General features: G+C 42.3%; 2 protein-coding genes across 3 annotated transcripts; one reads left to right on the top strand and one right to left on the bottom strand.

Moving 5' to 3' along the window:
- Window positions 1-180: 180 nt before the first annotated feature.
- Window positions 181-7987, top strand: cdca7b (cell division cycle associated 7b). Its single transcript, XM_059350019.1, has 10 exons — window positions 181-509; window positions 2383-2526; window positions 2629-2729; window positions 2961-3168; window positions 3276-3338; window positions 4122-4304; window positions 5016-5159; window positions 5262-5411; window positions 6378-6514; window positions 6932-7987. Exons 1-10 carry the CDS (start codon window positions 492-494, stop codon window positions 6951-6953), a joined length of 1170 nt encoding a protein of 389 aa, XP_059206002.1. The 5' UTR covers window positions 181-491; the 3' UTR covers window positions 6954-7987.
- A 2071-nt stretch (window positions 7988-10058) lies between these two features.
- sp4 (sp4 transcription factor) lies at window positions 10059-18157 on the bottom strand. 2 transcript variants are annotated; one of them, XM_059350592.1, is made up of 7 exons: window positions 17597-18157; window positions 17262-17332; window positions 15975-16325; window positions 14680-15880; window positions 14159-14357; window positions 13383-13582; window positions 10059-12461 (listed from the first exon to the last, which is right to left on the bottom strand). In XM_059350592.1, the coding sequence occupies exons 1-7, from the start codon at window positions 17601-17603 to the stop codon at window positions 12190-12192; spliced, it is 2301 nt and encodes a 766-aa protein (XP_059206575.1). In that variant the 5' UTR covers window positions 17604-18157; the 3' UTR covers window positions 10059-12189. The 2 variants fall into 2 exon arrangements, with proteins under 2 accessions (XP_059206575.1, XP_059206574.1); XM_059350591.1 differs by lacking the exon at window positions 17597-18157 and having other exon boundaries at window positions 17262-17487.
- Window positions 18158-19688: the final 1531 nt, after the last annotated feature.

Raw genomic sequence — 19688 nt, forward strand, 5'->3', positions numbered from 1 at the left:
AATGCCATATGTTACACTTTGGGTGAAGTTTTTTGTGTTTCCTGCAAAACTTGAAAAAAATGAGTTAGGCGATTATTTTAACAGGGTGACGATAAGTCAATGGGGCCGTGGGCAGGCAGGGGGCAGGTTCTCTTGGAAAGCCACGCCCATATGCCGTTTTCCCGCGAAAGAACGGACTGCACCATTGTGAGTGAAGGAGGGGTGCGTAGAAGAGAAGCTACTCCTAAACATAAAAAGATACATCTTTAACGAAAACTGCAATTGAGTAGATACCTTTTCACATTGTTTTAGTCATGACTGGAGTCTTAAAAGACATTTATTGGACTTAATCATAAACTAACGTATAAACAGCAACAATACAACCCCTACCTTTACAGTCACCGGGCTTTCTGTAGTAGTTGACTTTTAAATCCACTTCTACTCATTGGTTTTCATGTTATAAGAAGAAAATATATGTTGGACGGATATTTGTCGAAAAAAGAAGATTAAAAATGACCCTCACGTCAAAGGTAAGCCGTAGAGCAATGTGTTTAGACGTAGTTTGCCTTTGCACGTTGTTTTTGTGGTGAAAAAAAGTCATAACGAGTCCAAATGAACACCATTGTTAAGAGCCAACGTTGTTGGCATGGCTGGCCGAGTTGGCTCATTGTCAATATGCATTCATATATATATATATATTCTCATGTCGAATATGGTGGTTTGGGCTGTTACGTATGTTGTTTAACAGAGACATCCTGGCATGTTGTTAGATCTTTAACGTTGTGTGTAAAAACTTGTTTCGTGCCTTTTTACTTTCCCGCTTGCACGTGATCTGCTCCCATAACTGTTCAGGTGATCGTTTACATTTTGGCCTAATCCCTGAAAGCTGACGCTCAAAATATAGCAGTGAATGACCAGTGTTTTGTCAAGGAGCCGGGTCCCTTCTGTGTCGCCCTCCTTTGGTAAGGTCAAAGGTCAACACCGTTAAGGCCGGAGAGCTTCAAGTCTTGGTTCAGCAGATATCCACAAGTGGGCTCTGGGACATTAACTACACTGACTAAATAAAAATCATCGTCTCACAGACACTGTTGTCATTAGTGGCTATTATATTGTGTTTGGCCATTTTTAATAGCTCGAAAAACATTTTTATCAGCTTGTCGTAATGATGACTGTACCTAAATGAATGGGAATTGCTTATAAAGATAATTCTGAACTGATGTTTTTATAAAGCCAGATACAGATACATTAGTTATTTCCTGTGTCTTACACTCCTGCTGTAAAATCTGGTTAAATACAATGGATTTTTATCTGTGGTGGTCTGGACCGTTTTTACACACAAAAACCTCCACCCAAATCCAAAATAAGTTATAATATATTCATCCATAGATAATATAACATACCATTTTTCTTATTTTATGAAATAACTATGATGTGATGGCATTTGGATTTGATTACCTTTATGAAATGTGCATGTCCAAATATTGGAGGGTTACCGCTTCAAGGTTTTTAAACATGTTTAGTTTTAGATAGCCTAGGTCAGAAGACTGGCTGACTCACATTTTGTCTGCCAAACAAATGGTTGATTTATTAGAAAGATCTGTAAAACTGAGTTTCTTCACAAAAAATAATGCAACAGTGTATTTTTCAAAATAAGTAATTTAGCAAGAAACACATTCAAAATTACTTATGGGCTAAATAAATCTTAGTTGACTAAGACCGAAACAAACAATTTGACAAAGAGGAGGAAGGCCTAGAAAAATAAGTTATTATTATTTATTACACATAGAGCATTGGGTTCTGTGGGACCCAAACTATGAGGAAGTGAAGTCCATGCCAATGTTAAGTGTCTGTTCCTTTTCCACTTCACTTTGTCACTGGTCTTAAATTTCCGTTGCCTACCATGCACAGGCCTGTAGTGATAAGGACGTCTGCATGTTTAGTTTGGCATCCGCCAAAATAAATTCAAGAAGACAAGTTTACTTTAATAACAGCCCTGGTTACCTGGCAAGTGGCACAGCTGAACTAAATTCTCTGTTCTGGCATCATTAACTTTTGTCTGATGGGGTGATGCTCCCTCTGCTGTCAAATGTGAAAACTGATCTAAGAAATTGTCCTGTGGAGTTTTTGTGTGAACAAAAGTTCTGGTTACAGTCAGTTACTCCTCAAAACACATACATGCAAATGAGTTTGCCAGCATTGTTTAATGCTTACTAGCTTGCATGTTTCTTCCATGTCTTTTGTGTTATATGTGTTATAGTGTGACACCAGTGGCAGCACTCTGGATTTTTTCACGTTTCGTGTGCAAGTTAATAAACAAAAGGGTGACCCATTTATAGTTAAAAGTCAAAAACCATATATCCACCAAACCTTATTCAAAACTGTGGTTGATATATCTGTCAACAGACTCCACGTTTCAAATCCAAGTTTATCACTACTGAGCTGGCTCATCTGTTCAGCCATTCGGACAGTGAGGAGGAGTTTGAAGGTTTCAGCGAGGATGAGCAAGAGGAGGACAGAGGATCTCTTAACAAACAGCTAAAGACCAAGGTATTTAACGTTTACTGTTGGCTGTGTTACTTGATGAAAATGTGTGCTATACAGCAGCCAAAGCACCAGACTAACATTTGCTTTCTCTCCGGCTTTCTCCAGATGGGGAATTCAGAGGAGGACAGTGATGTGGACACAGGTTTCTACTCTGATGGCGAGGAGAACCCTCCACCAAAGAGGAAGAGTCTTTTGGTAGCCTTGAGGTGTGTGTCTTTTATCGTTGGTCCCACTTCAATTACGGATAAAGCTATTTTCTGTCACATTTGTCGCCTTGAATCCTGATCAGAAAGAAAGCACAAGCACAAATATTTGTAATTTGGCCAGAAAAGGTGAATTGGGCTTGGATTCAGCTTATTGCTGTAAAAGTGACGATAGGAAACGCTTGCCTTTTACATGATAATTGAGTTTAATCATCTTTTAATATTGTTTGTCAGGTTTCCTAACAAAAGAACACCGACCCTCAAACAAAAACTGGAAGAGCAAAATGCCAAAAAGGAAAACAAAGTCAAAGAAGCCCCTCCTGCACAGATGAGAACTAGAGGAAGGCAGAGGAAGCAGCAGCAGCTGGATGAAGACGAAGACGAAGGCCTGTCTCAGAGCCTGAGGAAACGCGACAAGAACATCCAGGAAAACAAGGCCATGGTAATAAGAACTTACAACCTTTTTTATTTTCTCCATATTGTGGCAAACTGTATACTAAAAATGACGCATGTCCTTTGACGCTGGTGGTCTCTGTTGTTGTCTTCCAGCTGGCTAAGCTGTTTGCTGATCTGAGCTCCGTGGCTGACCTTACCCCGCCCACCACCCCTCAAGTGAGTATACACACTAGTATACATACTAGTACCGATAAGAAAATAATTTAAAGATTGACCAGATCACTGGTAACGTTACATCTATCACATACAGTCATGGAAATAATTATTTGACCACACTTCCTTCAATTTCTTGTTTATTTTAATGACTGGTACAATTAAAAGTACATTTGTTTGGATAAATATAATGATAGCAACAAAAGTAGCTCATCAGAGTTTAATTTAAAAGCTGATATCTAGCCATTTTCCATGGTTTTCTTGATAATACCAAAATTATTATAAAGAAAACCATGGAAAATTAGCTATTTTTGTTATCATTATATTTGTACAAACAAATGAACCTTGAGTCGTACCAGGCATTAAAATGAACAAGAAATTGAAAAAAGACAAGGGTGGTCTAATAATTTTTCCATGACTGTATAATAATGACTGTTTTGTTCAAAGCATGCTTTCAAACTCCATCAGAACAAGAAGTTTTGATGGCGAACACTCTCGCCATCTAGACGTTAATAATCTGGTTGTCGATCACAAAGACCACGTTTAGGTTTTTTTTGAGTGGTTTATTTGTATAAAGTCTTGTGTATAACATCAACGTATGCCACATACATAGAATTTATGGCCTAAGCAAGCATGCATTTATTTTTGTTGTGTATACATTGGTAATGTGTGTCACTTTATGGGATCTCTTATTTTTACTGAGAGGCATTAAAATGTAATGCACAATCTTGTTTTAAGATCAAGGAGGACTAATTGCATAGCTGTGTCTTTGTTTTGTTTCTGCAGAAGAAGAAGCGGTCGCCCTTGAAAGTGACTTCACAGAAACGCAAGTATGTACCAGAGGTTGGGTCAGAAAGGAGAAACCCGTCCCGTAAGGCTCGTCCTCCTGAGAACTTTGCAGTGGAGGAAAAGAGCGAGCCAGTCCAACGCAGAGGCCAAAGATCTATAGACATCAGTAGACTGGTGGAGGTAGGACAAGTATTTTATTTATTCCTCTTGGGGAAATGCGTTTCTTTCAATCGGTTGTTTCACACACATACACAGACAGACAGAAACACAATAAATACACACATTCATATGGAGGAGCTACAGATGTCGTTATTGTTTTGGAGAGGTGCCAAAGTCAGGTGCTCAGCATGCACTCCACACTGACATCTGCTGTTTACATCTGGTAACTCACAGCTCTCATGGATGTGTAATCCAATGAAATTCATAGGAAAGGTCAACTTGCTTGGTATGAGAGGTTTCTTTTATTGAGAATTTCCTCATACGTTTTCTCATAGAAGGGAAATGCTTTGATTGTATATTGATAAACTGGCAATCAGATACTTATCACCAGTTAGTAATCTAAGCAACTTTAACCACATTATGCAACGCTCTGCAAACACACTTAGTCCCTTGCTACTTTTAAAGCTTTTCTCTGGCTTAAAGCCTTTGGAATGTATGATTTAAAAATAAAAAGTTCTATTCTCGTTTATTTGATCTTGTCTATTTTGCCTTCTTCTGGACCTGTGGCTCTTGGCCTTATTCGGGTTTTTATCTGGCTTGTTTGATTTGATATGGCTGAATTTATTTTACTTTGTAGCTTTCTATAAATAATGTCACAAAAATCAAAGGCCTGGAAGAAAGTGCACTTATTAATGATCATTCATCTGCAATCTGTGTGTTGTGATTGGGCAGGTGGATGAGGAATATGCCAATGGGAGAAAGATAAAGCGTTCCAGGAAGAGCCAGTACAACGTAAGGTCAGTTGACGATATCACCGAAGAAGAACTGGACAACATAGCGTACCGCAGCAAAGACAAGATCTGGGACAAAGAGAATGTGAGTGACATTTAGTGCTGACGGTAATGTAAAATACTGATCCTGCCAGGTGTCCTGTGAATGCATTACTAATGCATTTCTGTCTGTGTGTTTTTCTACCAGGGCAGCTCGTGTCACCAGTGCAGACAGAAGACTCTGGACACCAAGACAGTGTGTCGCAGTGGTTTCTGTGTGGGGGGCAAAGGTCAGTTCTGTGGTCCGTGCCTGAAGAACCGCTATGGGGAGGACGTACGTGACGTGCTGCTTGACCCGGTCAGTGCTAATACACACATCTTAGACATTTTATTTTGCATTTGGTAAACTAGAGATGAATGTAGCATCATCCAAGACTGTACCTTTTTAAATGTATTTTTATTCATTTGTTTTTGGATCCTGTCCCATAAGAAAGATATCACAGAGTCCTACGCAAGAGACTAATAATAGCAAATATGTATTGCCATTGCGTAAGTCCCTTAAACCTGCATTCTTTCTTATGACCAGTCGGGGGCGACTCCACTGTTTGCAAAAAGAAGTGTAGAAAAAGTCTGAGAACATTCTCCTAATGGCTTTAATGGTGTCAATCACTTATTTCAAGTCTCCTTTAATACAGCATGATGTTAATTTTATAATTACTATGCAGAATAAATTAAACAATAAAGCGGGTATGGTTAGGTCAGGCTACTTTGTGATTGACTAGTTGCTATGAATGTATTGATTTTATTACCCTGCTTTGTTATGCTGTCTTGCTGCTTTACTGTTTCAAAGATTTCCCCACTAAAAATGTAGAGAAACGTGATTTATTATTTTGAAACAGGAAAATGATGTGAGAAGAGTGTTTTTTGTATAGCTGACTTTTCAATTGCAGAATTTTTAAAAAAAATAGCATGCTTAAAATAGAGAATCAGAGGGCCTTTTGGATAAGTACATTTTCTGTTATGCTGATTTATATTTACTCAGAAAATATTTATATTTTTATATACTTTTCAACCACCCTGCATCTGATGGGAAAATGTGGGATTTTATCTACTTTTACAGTGACAGCTATTCCACTCTTTGCATCAATTCAGTGACCACCCATCAGTAACCATCCTGCCTGAAGATGTATAAGAAATATCACAGATGTGACTGAGCTATTGCACAAATTTTGGCAACATAAAACCTGAACATGGGTTCACTTATGTAGCAGAGTAACAACGCGGTCTAGTCGCCCACATTAAATCTGGGCCTTTTTCTTTGTAGAAGTGGTGGTGTCCCATCTGCCGAGAGATGTGTAACTGCAGTCTGTGTCGTAAGAAGGAGGGCCGCTGTGCGACCGGCATCCTGGTGGGATTGGCCCGCTACAACGGCCACGACAATGTCCACGAGTATCTGGAGAGGTGCGTCCCCTCATTCTCACTGTACAGTTTAATATCACTAACCTGGAGGGAAGAATTATCTCCCTAAAAATGCCATGATGTGAACATTTGAGGTATTTTATTAAGAAAAGTCAGTGTTTTGGATAATGTCTGTTGTCTTGCATTGAGCATGGATTTAGGAGATTCTGCTAGAATTGTTTATATTTATATATATATATATAAATTGAAAATTTGAACATATTTTGGGTTTTGGACAGCAACCTTGACAAAAAAAGCCATTCAAGACAAAATCTTTGAATTGCCATTTTAATTTTTCATTGTTTTCTGATATTTTAGACTGATGTGTTTATCGAGGTTAGTCAGAAATATTACTGACAAATCACAATAATCATCGCTGGCAGCAGATAGAGCTCATGTCTTGTTTTGTCTCCCTCGCAGCATTCGGAAGGATCTGGACTAAAGTCCACAGAGAAGAGGAGAACCTGCTCATACAGCTAGAACCTGGAGCAGGATCTTGTGCTACACAGTACCGTAGAACTCATTTCTAACGCACATTTTTAGGTTTAGATCAATCTTTTATCTAATTAGAGAAAGAAGAGCAAAGATATGTTGTTGTTTTAATGTCACATTAAAGATATACTATGCAGTATTTTTCAAAAAAAATAAACGGCAATGTATAGACTCATACAGTCCCTCATCCTATACGAACCACTAAATATATGTGCAGTGTCTGTAACCACAGCCTTTGCACATTGGATGTGTTGCTCCCAACGGCACACAGTTGAGACCAGGGCTTTATAGAAAAGGTAGCGAGCAGGTCATATCACTGACTCCAGCTCTCTCTGTCTGTGTTGTGGATGTATAAAGAGCTGCAGGTCTGTGAGTCTGTTTGGCTGCAGGCCGGTGGTGACACACACACACACACACACAGCAAAGAGGCTACAGCGGACGAGGTGAAGCATGCGCTTTCACTGCATTCACACAAAATCCGGCAAAGTGTCACCTTCCCGCAATGAAGTGGCTGTTAAACAGAGAATCAGAAAATAATGTTTTGTCCGAAACATTTCTTTGTTTTGCTAACGCCGCTCCACCTCATCATCCACTCTCTCTGTCTCACTCAACCACTGCTGCTCTCGCTTGTTGAGATGAGGAGGAGGGGCCAACTCAACAAATACTGCATAGTAGGCTTTTAACATAAGGCACATACACTGTTTATATGTTTTATATATCCTGATTTAGGGCTGCATGAGATGCAGGGATGTTTTTGTTGTTTTTAAAGTCTACTCAGTTTTTAGTTGTGAGTTTTCATTTCAATACTTTTACTCTTTATGTTCACTAGGACCAATGTAACATGGTTATGTGGTTATGTTCTATGTCATGGATGCAAAAGGAGCATTTCATACTGTATACCAACTACTTTTCTAAAAGTGAGTAGCTTTGCAACATTGTTGTCAGTCCACTGTAAATTTTTAATAAAGAATGGCATTATCTAAATGATTTGCCATGTTTTTTTTAATGCATACATATATATTTTTTTTTAATTTCATTATCCTTCTCCGCTTATCTGCACTCGGGGGGCTGGAGCCGATCCCAGCTGACATTGGGCCGAGAGGCGGGTAAACCCTGGACAGGTGACCAGACTATCACAGGGCTGACACATGGAGACAGACAGTCACGCTCTCAGTCACACCTACGGGCAATTTAGAGTGGATCAAGCCTAGGGTTGGGCAATATGGCCAAAATCTTCATTTTTTTAGGTCATTTCATATCTCCAAAATTAGACATCATTAAAAAAACAAATTTTCTAGTCATTTGATAAATGGTCCACTATGAAATCAGTACATTGTTGAGCCTATTTTTGTATACTCCCATCTGAATGCTCCACCTTTGTTCCCACGGATCATATAAAGCAAAGACCAAATGATGTGAATATTCCATTAGTTGTTTTGACATTGCGATAGAAACAATATAGAAAAATCTGATGCGTATGATGTATTGCTCAGCCGTCATCAAGTGCTGTGCTTGTGTTCTGGTCAGGTCCAGGTCAACTGCTGCTCTTGAGTCAGTCAGCTGATCTTATGTAATGAGGAGTTAGCATTGCTGCAGGGCAGGGGTCACGGCACAGTCAGAGGTCAGCGTGAGGTCGCTGGATCTTTATGAGACACACAATGTGAGTGAGAAATGGGAAGGTCTATTCCAACTTTTATCTAACCACCGAATTATTTATGATGTCAGTCTTACAGTACGAATGCCATATCCTGGAGAATGTTTCAGCCCAGTGTTTACATTTTGGAGATTATTTTCCTGGTTAAAATGTAAACTAATGTGTCAGTGTACATCCAAAGTTTTAAAGAAAAAAAAGAATGGAGTCAAAACATGAAAAATCTGTACTTGCTCTGATACTTTTAGAGTTAATTTCATTAAACTCTCTTTTACCTTAAAAACTCAACAAAAACACCCTAGGGTGCAGAGAGGTTGTAGATTTGGGTGTTTTTGAAGTTCTTCAAAGGAGTGACATGTCAAAGGTATGCGTTAGCTGCCTGCTATGTGATTCTTTTTGTAAACTGGCAGACAGTCAGAGTGACCTGATGCTGAACCCCCAGAAGTCACACTTTGATCGTAACTGAGTTACACTTGAGGTGTTTTGTAGATCGTGTTTTCTGAACTAGATGGTTTCAGACTCATTATCCATCCATACATGCAAAACTAACTCCCATCAGTCAAAACAGCTGTGTGTTTTTGAGTGGTAACAGATTGTCTTTGATTCTTGCAGCATCAATTTGGAATCAATCAAGAGCCAAACGGTAACTGGGAACAGTAACTTCCCATATGGAAGCACAGATATATACCACCATCTCTGCTGTCACAACACATCTGAGACATTACCCAGTAAAAAACAAGGTGTGAGAACTTAAAGAAATTGTGTAGAACTGTGTGGTTTGTGTGTTAAAGTTTAAGACCCCGTTTACATTTGGTTTTAAAATGTTTCTTTAATCAGATCACAAGTGAACAGCGCTTTATAAGAGTGTAACTCAATCCACTTGCAGAGGTGGTTTAGAACGGGTTTGACCACATTTTGTAGTGTAAACGCAGATATTTTGATAAAAATGTGTCATCAGTGCATGCTGTGTGGTGGTCACAGTTGAAAAAATGGAGAGGAGCACTGATGTTCATGGTTGGGCTGCAAGTGAAACCAGATGTCTAATCTCGATTTGAGCAGAAGATTCAGTCCAAATAAACTTGACAACTCATAACGTTACCGGGCTGCTTATTGCTAGATAGCAACCAACGACTCAAGTTTTTATCTGATGTAATAAATGTGCGTAGGTAGTATTAAGGAATCTGAACACAAGTGGTCAGCTGGACGCCCTTGGAGACACAGGTGTAAACAGGGATGTGTCCATCTGTCTACTTGTGATCCGATCGCCCAAGATGCAATTTTAAAACCAAGTGTAAACAGGGTCAAAGTGTACCAATGCAAAATACTGTTGGGGTGCAATGGTGTTTCTATTAAAATGTATTTCCTATTGATGGATGCACACAAATAACCAGAATGGAATTTAAGACAGTTTTAATCACTTTATTGTCAAGTGTTATGCAGGCAAAGCATCTTTTCTGCTTGAAGTCGTCCTTTTTTTTATTTTTTATTGACATAACACGTTTGTACAAACCAGTTTTAAAAATATCAATAAACTGGGGCCTTTGAGGCTAACCTGGCAAAAAACCCATTATCAAATGTCATGGAGACGAACAAACATCTTTTAGAAAAAGATTTACAAATGAGATGTCACTACAAAATATCAAAGAAAAAAAAGTTGGTTGTCACACAAAATATTACCAAAAACATCTAAATTTGTTTGGTATCAACCTTTTCAACTTTAAACAATAGTAAATTTTTTTGCTCTCTTCTTCTTTTGTTGTTTATTTTTCTCCAAAAACACGTTATGGCGCAAAGAGAAGAAGAAGAAATGAACAGCAATGGTCAGACGTAGAAAAAGAAAACAGAAGCACAAAGAGTAAAGAAGAGAGAAGCAGCACTACAGCAAAAAACTCAAACATGCTGTACACAACCTCAGAATCAACGCACACAAATACAAGTCCAGCAAAAGGCAAATAGTAAAAGTTAAGGATAAATAATAAATTAGCCGTACACAGTGGGGGGTCCTGTGTGTTAACATACTGGGAGGGGACTTTTTAAAAGAAATTCTATAAAATAAAAGTATCTTTTAATTTAAAAAGAATGTATGCACTGAACTAACACACAGCAACACCACCAGAAAACATCTCATAATATCCACATAGCTAAATAGCCCGACCCACTCCCACCCACAGCTCTAATCACTGTCTCACTCTACCTCTCTGTGCTGCGGAGTGCTCTCCTAATAAAGCAGGGGAGCTCTTCTCTTTCTCCGTCCAGCTAACTCTGGGCTTCCCTCTGTACCACAGCTTGTGTTAAGGCAATTGTGGTGCATCGGTCACACATCAGGGTTAGAGGTGGAGAGGGGTCATCGCCGGAGCACAGAAAGACAAAAAGCTAAATCAGTGACGGTGCCGCTGCCCAACCAAACTGTCGTTACATCTACCAGCCACCATCTGATGGTAATTAATCATATAAAAGTTACAAACTGGCATTGGATAGACTGCAGCTGTGATGTTAAAGCCACCCTGTGGTATCTGCAAAGTAACAGGCTTTGTTCAGACGACAGCACTGCTTTCAGATGTTGTCACTAATAATAAAGCGAACTGGCTTGTCTTATTAACAGAGAAAACTTCCCCTGACAATGTAAACATGGTTTCACTAGGATTGTCATTATAGTATTGCTTTCACTACACAAACAAAGATGTAGAAAGCTAGATTGTTTTTCTCTATAGAAACCTTTTTTTCTAACGGCCACTGCGCCTCAATAGGAATGCATTATTTATAAATCTTTTATATGTGCTTTTTTCTACTTTTTTTTATTTTTTTTATTTTAGAATTATCCCCTCTCTTATTCTCAATAACAGTTTATCCGTTGACTGGTCTCGAAGGAATCAACACCTGAATCTGATCTGAGGACTAAACCTGAACCATGAATAAAACTCAAATTAGGTAGATCCTCTCAGTGGCAGCATGGGAATACAAACATCACTCATTCAGACAGGTCACATGTGTACACACACACACACACACACACACCATCCCAAGACTGCCTCTGCTCTAACACTGCTCTGCACAGCCCTGTACCATGATTGACCCTCAGCACTGTCTGACAGGTATGAAACAGGAACACAACTTTGTGCATAGAGTTAGATTCTGTTGCGATTAAGAAAATGTCTCTCGATGTTGGATGGTTTTAGATTCGCAGGTCCCCCTGTCTTGTGCTAATCTAGACACTACTTACATTCCTTTCCCCACGGCGAATGGAATTATTATAGATTTATTTAATAAATGCCAAACTAATCTTTCATATGTTTAGGTTAAATTTTTGTTATATGTGTTAGTTAATTTTAAAATGTGATGCTTATATTTTTCTGTTTCTGTTTCATCACATGATCCCGTCTCTTTTGAGTCTCTTTTCATGAGAGAAGGACATTTGTCAAATAATGTAAAATTAAAAGTAAAAAAAAAAGAAAAAAGTAGCCACCCCGACAGTCCCTGCAAAGACTCCCAAAAAAACAGGAAGTCAGCCTTCAGTGACGAAACAGAAATCAGTTTCCTATTGAAACTCCTCTTCTTCCTCCTCCTCTTCCTCCAGGTGATTGGAGGTGGTGGGCGTAGCGGGGTCAGAGTCACGCGAGAGAGTCGCCACCGCCACAATCTGAGGCGAAGCGACCAGGCCTTCTGGGGCGTCTTCCTCCATGTCATCAGTGGTGATGATTGCCACGGCAGCTCCACCTTTCTTGTTCTGGTGGGTCTTGATGTGCTTGGAGAGGTGGTCGCTGCGCATGAAGCGCTTGGAGCATTCGGGGCACTCGAATCGCTTCTCTCCTACAGGGGAGAGGACAAAGAATTAGCGAAAAATAAATAAAATAAGAGGTTTTTACAGATACCTTCTTCACAGTTATGACAAAATAAGTCCGCTCTGCGCTGAGTGCTGCACATTTGATGTTTTCTTTGGTCGCCCATAGGTGAAAACGTTCAACTTTAAGGTAAAATGCTGCATTTGTTACTGCCACTTTTTACCCAGCTGGCTAATCACAGTGTAGAAAGTGTGGGAAAAATACCAAAAAGACCAAGCATAACTTCCTATCAGCAGCCTACACAACCCGCTGGTCACTCAGATGTTTCTTCGCCGACGTGCTTTAGCACTCCCTTCGTCCAGAGCAAGGACCAAACCCCTCTACCTTGTTCCAACATTTTAAACTTCGCAGATATTCCCTATCATAGTAACTACATGCAACAATCGGACTCAGCTGAAAACACGCTGTGCCTCCAAAGCGCTCTCAGCTAGATGTTTTTCAGAAGAGCGCCTTCTGTTTTCAGCTGGGAAAAAGGCTTTGATGGTCACAGGTCACTAAATACATGTGAAGCTGTTGGAAAAGAAACTAGAATTATCTGAAAAAGTAGAAATGCTTTACTATGGGATTTAAAAAGGAGATTGAATCAGAGCTGAAACAAAGCAGTCAACTGAAAAATAATCAGCAATTATTTTGATAATGGATTCTTCAAGCAAAAATCGAAAATGATCTGCTTCTTTTCTCGAACAATCTATTTGAGGGTGCCATTTGGGTTTTGCAAAAAAAATGTTTTACATTCCATACATTAGGATTATTTAGTGATGAACATGCTCTTCAGTTGCAGCCTTAGTTTGCATTCAGTAATTGATTCAAATTTGTTGAAATGCTATCAACCCCTCCCTTACGTCCACGGTGACCCACACCACCAGTCTACCTCCCTGTATGTTGTTACCTGTGTGTGTTCTCCTGTGTCTCTGCAGCTCGTCGCTCCTGGTGAATCTCTTGCCGCAGAAGATCCAGTTACAGACGAACGGCCTCTCCCCGGTGTGCCAGCGCAGGTGGGCCCTCAGGTGGGACGTCTTGCCGTACACCTTCCCGCAGCCCTCCATGTGGCAGATGTGCTGCTTTTTCTTTGTGGGGTCTCCGCTGTTCCTGCAACACACAGTTGAGTTTGGAGTGAACTGGAGGTGGGGAGCAAGTTTTTTCTAAAAGCTCACATCACTTGAAACAAATGGGATCACAGTTGGTCTGCACTCTGGCGAGAATGGGTTTTTTATGGTTACCTAAAAGTAATTTCCATGCCCAATGGCAAAATTAAAGCAAAAACATGATCGGTTTTGTAAAGTTAACTTCTCTGAGTGAATTAGTCAGACTTTTAACAAATGGAGTCACTGATTATTCTAGCAATACTGAATACATTTGACTGGCCTCTGAATAATCTCAGTATGTTCTGGGTGCCAGCTCCTCGTTACAAAGTGCTGGATGGTGAGAGGTCGAATCTCTCACTTTAGGATACAAGCTACACTGTGTTCTGTTCAGTTCTCCCACCATGACATGACACCCATCAAAAAACTTTTGGAAAAATCATGTTAATGTAAACTTGTCAAGTATTCCTTGTGAATTACTGTATAATGTTCTTTATTCATATTTTTGTATGGTAAAAAATTAACCAGTAATTTAACAGCAGTTCTTCATACCTATGCATGGTGGTCTGTGTGTAATTCCTACCTTCCCTCTCCATCCCTGCAGTTCGGACACGAGCAGGCGACGCGACGAAGCCTCTTGCTGGGCGGTCCCTCCTGGTCAGAAGAACTCTGTACGGAGCCCAGCTGGTCTGGACTCATTGCTGAGCCTGACGCCACGTTGCCAACAGTGACCGTCACGGGAGAAGACTGAACTTTAACCCCATCCTGACCCTGTGGTTGACCTAAAAGGTGATTAAAAATGACAAAATGTGTAAATGTATTGGTCAAAAACAAGTTGTATTGTCTGTGCGGTAGTGTGGGTACAGTTTCAGACACAATTTGACTGGGCCAACAGGACATCCTGGAATAGTTCAATTTTGAATAGTAAATGTATGAAGTAGTGAACTTAGAAACCACTGGAGCAAAGAAACCATTAGAGCGTAATAGTTTCCAAATGCAGAACTAACCACATAGCTTTAACCACATTTTTGCTTATGGTAGTGAATGAATGGATGGGTGAGATTAGTCAGTTCACATTTACAGTTAGTGTTATTGCAGTCTTACCCTGTAGACCAGTAATGGTGAGGGGAACACCCTGCACCTGGACCCCAGCAGTGCCCAGCCCTGCGATGCTGACCGTCTGTACCCCGGACCCTGGGTTGATCTGAGCTGCGCTCAGAGTCAGGGGAGCTCCACTCAGGGAGACCAGCCCTCCGCTCCCCACTGTCGTCCCACCGGCCACCGGGGCCAGTGTCAGCTGCTGTGGCATGGCCGTTCCGAGGCCACCCTGCAGGGAAACCCCGCCGGGCAGCTGCAGTGTCTGCCAGGTGATCTGCCCAGAGGGAGACAGGGTCGGGGTACGTATAAGGACCTGTGCTGGGTTCTGGAAGGCCTGGATGGGCTGTAGGGTTTGTCCTGGGGCCAGCTGGAGGGTCTGAATGTGCTGAGGTTGCTGCTGCTGCCCCTGGGCCTGACCCTGCCCCTGTGCCTGAGGCTGCAGCTGGATCTGCTGCATAAACTGGTGCCCCACCTGGCCCACGATCACCTGCTGAATGGTTCCTGATGTATCTGTCTGGTTCTGAAGCCCGTTAGCCTGGTTCTGGCTTTGAGAGTCTGCCTCACTGGTCTGAATTTGGCCGTCGGCTTGTCCAGCCTCTGTTCCAGCAGAAACCACTTGTGTAACATCGGACACGGTTGTGTCACCTTCGGCTACTACCGTCGAACCAGCTGATGGAGCTGCCCCAGACACTGCTGTTGTCACTAGCTGGTTGCCATTAGCAATAGAGAATGTGCCATCTGCTGATTGGATAAGCTGCACAGCCCCGCCCCCTCCAACACTATTTATCACAGGCAAAGCCAGGGTCATGCCACCAAGGTTTATGGGTACAGTGGTCATAACAGGAGTCTGGGAGCCCTGCAGAGTCTGCAGCTGCAGCGGGAAAGACTGTGCAGGGCGGATCTGCAGCGGGACCGTCTGATTGGCTGTACTTGTCAGGATGGCTTGCTGGTTGGCTGGCTGGAGAATAGCTTGGGTCTGTCCCGGACTCTGGGTCTGGATGAGCTGCACCTGCTCCTGCAGAGCCCCGATGGAGGCTGGCTGAGCTGGGCTGATATGGATCTGCTGCCCATCTGCAGTCTGCAGGTGAGGGATGACCTGATACTGGACCCCACCCCCGGCATTGGGCAGATTCTGAACCTGGATAATCTGGAACTGCTGCTGTTGCTGATTGGCTGCAACGCTGTTGGTCCCACCTACTGCCTTCACCTGCCCAACAGGAAAGGAGAAGTTAAGAGCACAAACATTGGCAGACAACAAAAAATATTTGCTCAAACCCACTCTAATCCCCCTCTTTCCTCACCTTGCGTCCACCTGGTGAGCTGTCATTAGCCAAGGTGGTGGCCACCGTCACTGCAACCGGCTGGTTGGTGTTCTCTTTGGCCATAGTAGGCGCCGCAGTAATGATCTGCCAGCCGTTCCCCGTGAACTGAGCTGGGACCAGTTCCAGCTGCTGGGGCACCAGGGCCTGACCTCCAGCTGTGTCCACCACTATCTGACCCTGGAGCTGACCTGCCTGCAGCTGGATCTGTCCGGCCTGGACCTGGATCTGCTGGGCCCCCACCTGGGCCTGGGCCCCCTCCGATCCCCCCTGTCCTCCGATCTTACTGCAGGTGGCTGCTAGCAGAGCCAACGGAGAGGGCTGCGAGGAATCCTGGAGGAAAAAGGGTGTAAGAGGGAGGGATGGATGGGAGGGGCAGAGAGAGAAACTGTTAAACAGGAGTGACAAGGGAAGGAGGAGAAGCCTGTCGGGTTTAGAGACACATGTAAACACAGATTAAGCTCACATACATACACAAACAAGAAAGTACAACATGTAAGTATAAAAAGCCAAAGGGAAAGGATGGGCAGGTATCATTATGCACTCAAAACGAACACTTTGAAACAAAGATGACTAAGAGTGAAAGAGCGAGGGGTGGGGAAACATGGTGCGGAAAAAAGAAACACAAAAAGCTGAGAGAAAGAGAGAGAGCTGTCAGTGGAAGTGGGCGGTATTACAGGAAGCGAGTGGGTGGGCGTGTGAGAACCACATTTCTCTTTTCTCAGAACACTGGAAGAAAATGCCGCCTTCTCTCTCTCTCTCCTCCCTTTCAAAGGAACTAGGTCGCAAGCAAATTTTTAATGCTTTACACCTCGGAAAGAGCCTAGATTCTGTAGAAAATACAACAGTGCGGAATAACACCGCGACAATGCTTGTCGTACACGTTTAACAACAAAAGATGCATTTAAGAATAACTGCCAGGCAGAAATAAATCTAAAATGATATAGCCAACCTATAAAAAAAAAGAAGAAGTTCCACAGTTGTAGAGCCACATACAAACGCTGCAGGTTTTTAAAATAAATCCACATGCAGATTGACCCTAATTCAAACAGACAATTCAAAAGTACAGTGGCTGAAGTGTGACAGCCGTATAAGCCTATTCAAAAGGCTCTGGTGTGGTTCTCAGCAGGGCTGCACAGAAGCAGGAAGTGGAATTCACCAGAGAAACGCCCCCAGAGGTGTCTGGCTGGCTGGGAGGGAGGGAGTGCATTTTTGGCCTTACATGCAAGGCAAAAGTAATGATAAACTCTTATTTGTTTAATTTTTTACCTGCGATCCAGAACTTTTCCCCTTTTTCGATGCTTTCCCTCCTTCAGTTCCAGATGATTCCTTCTTCGAGTCTGTCAAAAGAGAGTTAAATGTGAGAATATCCCCAGTTGTAATATCATCATACATCTGAGTAGTATAAAGTCTCAGGATAAGGCAGTCAGGTAGCCTAAACAAAATGTGATTATAATGCAGATACAGCACAACAAAGATGATCAATGCATGTAAAGCAGAAACAAGTAACCTCATCATCAATATCAAAGGGATTGGGAGCTTCCTATCTGTCAGACAGAGAGAGAGAGAGAGGGGTGGAGACGGAGAGGGGGGAGGGTACCTACCACTCATAACGCATTAATATACCGAGAGGGAGAGGGTGTAGTTCACGGTAGAAGGCCGGCCGGGTACAGAGGCGGAGGACGGCCTATATGTTCGGCGCTGGGCCGTGGCGGATCTGCCCGTTTGACGAAACCACCCACCGGCCAGGAAGGGCGGTGCCAAGCGCAGGCACAATCAAGCAGCCCCGAATAACGGAGATAACGGAGAACACAGCGGCCGTCACCGGCCCGTCGGCCCCCTCGCAGCCCCGTCCTATGTCTCTTTTACCGGAATGCCAGTCCATAAACGAGCAAATTAGAGCTTGTCAGAGTGATATCCACAGAGAAGTTGGCGGTGTGTGACCGTGGAGGCCCACCCACTTCCATTTAAGCATCAGGACAACACCCTCTCCGCTGCTCCTGCCTGTCGCCGCCGTTTCTCACGCCGCGCGACGCGGGGACGCCTCGTCGCCGTCCGTCGTGCACCGAAAACAAACCGTCACCAGTGTTTGTATTTTACGCGTATTCCCTTTTTTTCGTGCACAGTTGATTTTTTAAGGGGGAGATACGGGGAGATAGCTGTGGCTTTTGTGGGCGGACGCGCTCCTCCCACATATTCAGATTGGACGACGGGGCTCGGCGTGCGAGGGTCGAGATGGGAGTTGTATTTTGGTGAGGCCTCGCCTTCTCGAGCGCTATTGGGCAGCCGGGACTACGACTCCCATGATGCTCCGGCGCGTCGGCCTGGTTGGGAGCGAGTGTGTTGGTAGTCACGTTGGTGTGAGAGCGAGAGGGAAGGGCGGTGACTTCTGTGTTGTGGGGGGTTGGGCGAACGGGAAAGGGAGGCGTGTGCGTGTGTGCGTGATGGTGTGTGTTTGTTTCCACTCTCTGGTGTCACAAGATGACAGCTCTGCTATAGAGGAAGAGGAAGAACTGGAGTATTGTATACTCGCTTCAGAAAGGTTTTTGTAAAGAGTGAATTATGTCACAATGTTGCATTTAAAATGAAATATTTTGATTTATTTATGTCTTTCATATATTTTTTTTTACCTCACCAGTCCTTGTTCCACTTCTTTAGTCAACTTTACAGTACTTTACCTGGGAAAGGTTTGAAACAGTTTGCCTACTAATTGTCAGCAGTTATATTATAATTATAGATAGGAAACCAGTGACTCAAGTCATTTATCACAAGTCACAAGCAAGCCCCAAGTTATTTATTCTGAAGCAAGTCTTATTAATAATAATAATAATAATAATAATAATAATCGCCAGGATTTATATTGCAGTACTAAATACAAAATACAGAAAACAAAAACAGTATTCATAGTTTATGACAGTTCAGATTTGGCAGTGGGAGGCAGGTATTGTAGTGAAAATGTGGGTTTTGAGTTTATGTTTCAATGAGTGGAGTGAGTCTGACTTAAAGCAAGCCAAGTCCCGTCAAAGTACAACATAATACATACGCATTTAATAATAACAGCCATTTAATGCAACATTAAATGATACATGAATATTTTAAAATATGATCAACACTGAAATGTAACAGAAATTCTAGTTTCAATGTATCTTCTAAGTCCATGTCAAGTCTCAAGCCATTCATTTTCTGTCAAGTTGCAAGTCATCAAAATTGTGACATGAGTCGACTCAAGCCCAGGTTGTCAAAACTGTCTTTGCTGCTCTTGATCATCAAATGCATTTGGAGAGTTGAATTATGGGTATTTAACTGTGGAAAAGCAGCAGTGAAAATAACTGCTATTATTTGTTGCAGTGGCAGCAATCACACAGACGTTTCTTGTTTATGTACCAGCCTGGAACAGAAGTTATGTCTCCCACCCACGCACCAAAACCTCTGCCAATGTCCCAAAGGGAAATTAATATGTTAAATTCATCCCAGCAAACTGCAACATGTTGACGTGGAAGGCCACTATGGTCCCAGGCAGGGGGTTCTCATGCCCGGTTCGTCCTCTCCTTCAGAGAAACCGTCCATGAGCGATGAGTGACTTTAGCCAAGTGGAGTCACAGCGTTGGTTCACCGAGCAGAAAACATCATTAGCGGGCAGGCAACTGAGGATATGCCCCTGGCACACAAGGGAAATATTTAGGCTCATAGGCTGTC

The sequence above is a fragment of the Centropristis striata genome, chromosome 14, assembly GCF_030273125.1.
Source record: "Centropristis striata isolate RG_2023a ecotype Rhode Island chromosome 14, C.striata_1.0, whole genome shotgun sequence".
Lineage (NCBI taxonomy): Eukaryota > Metazoa > Chordata > Actinopteri > Perciformes > Serranidae > Centropristis > Centropristis striata.

Coding starts and splice junctions, on each gene's coding strand:
- cdca7b (XM_059350019.1), top strand. Junction 4,305..5,015: donor ACATCAGTAGACTGGTGGAG/GTAGGACAAGTA, acceptor GTGATTGGGCAG/GTGGATGAGGAATATGCCAA. Junction 6,515..6,931: donor GTCCACGAGTATCTGGAGAG/GTGCGTCCCCTC, acceptor TCTCCCTCGCAG/CATTCGGAAGGATCTGGACT.
- sp4 (XM_059350591.1), bottom strand. CDS start 17,387: ATGTATGATGATATTACAACTGGGGATATTCTCACATTTAACTCTCTT. Junction 16,326..17,261: donor GGAAAAGTTCTGGATCGCAG/GTAAAAAATTAA, acceptor TTTTTCCTCCAG/GATTCCTCGCAGCCCTCTCC. Junction 15,881..15,974: donor GCTCACCAGGTGGACGCAAG/GTGAGGAAAGAG, acceptor CCTGTTGGGCAG/GTGAAGGCAGTAGGTGGGAC.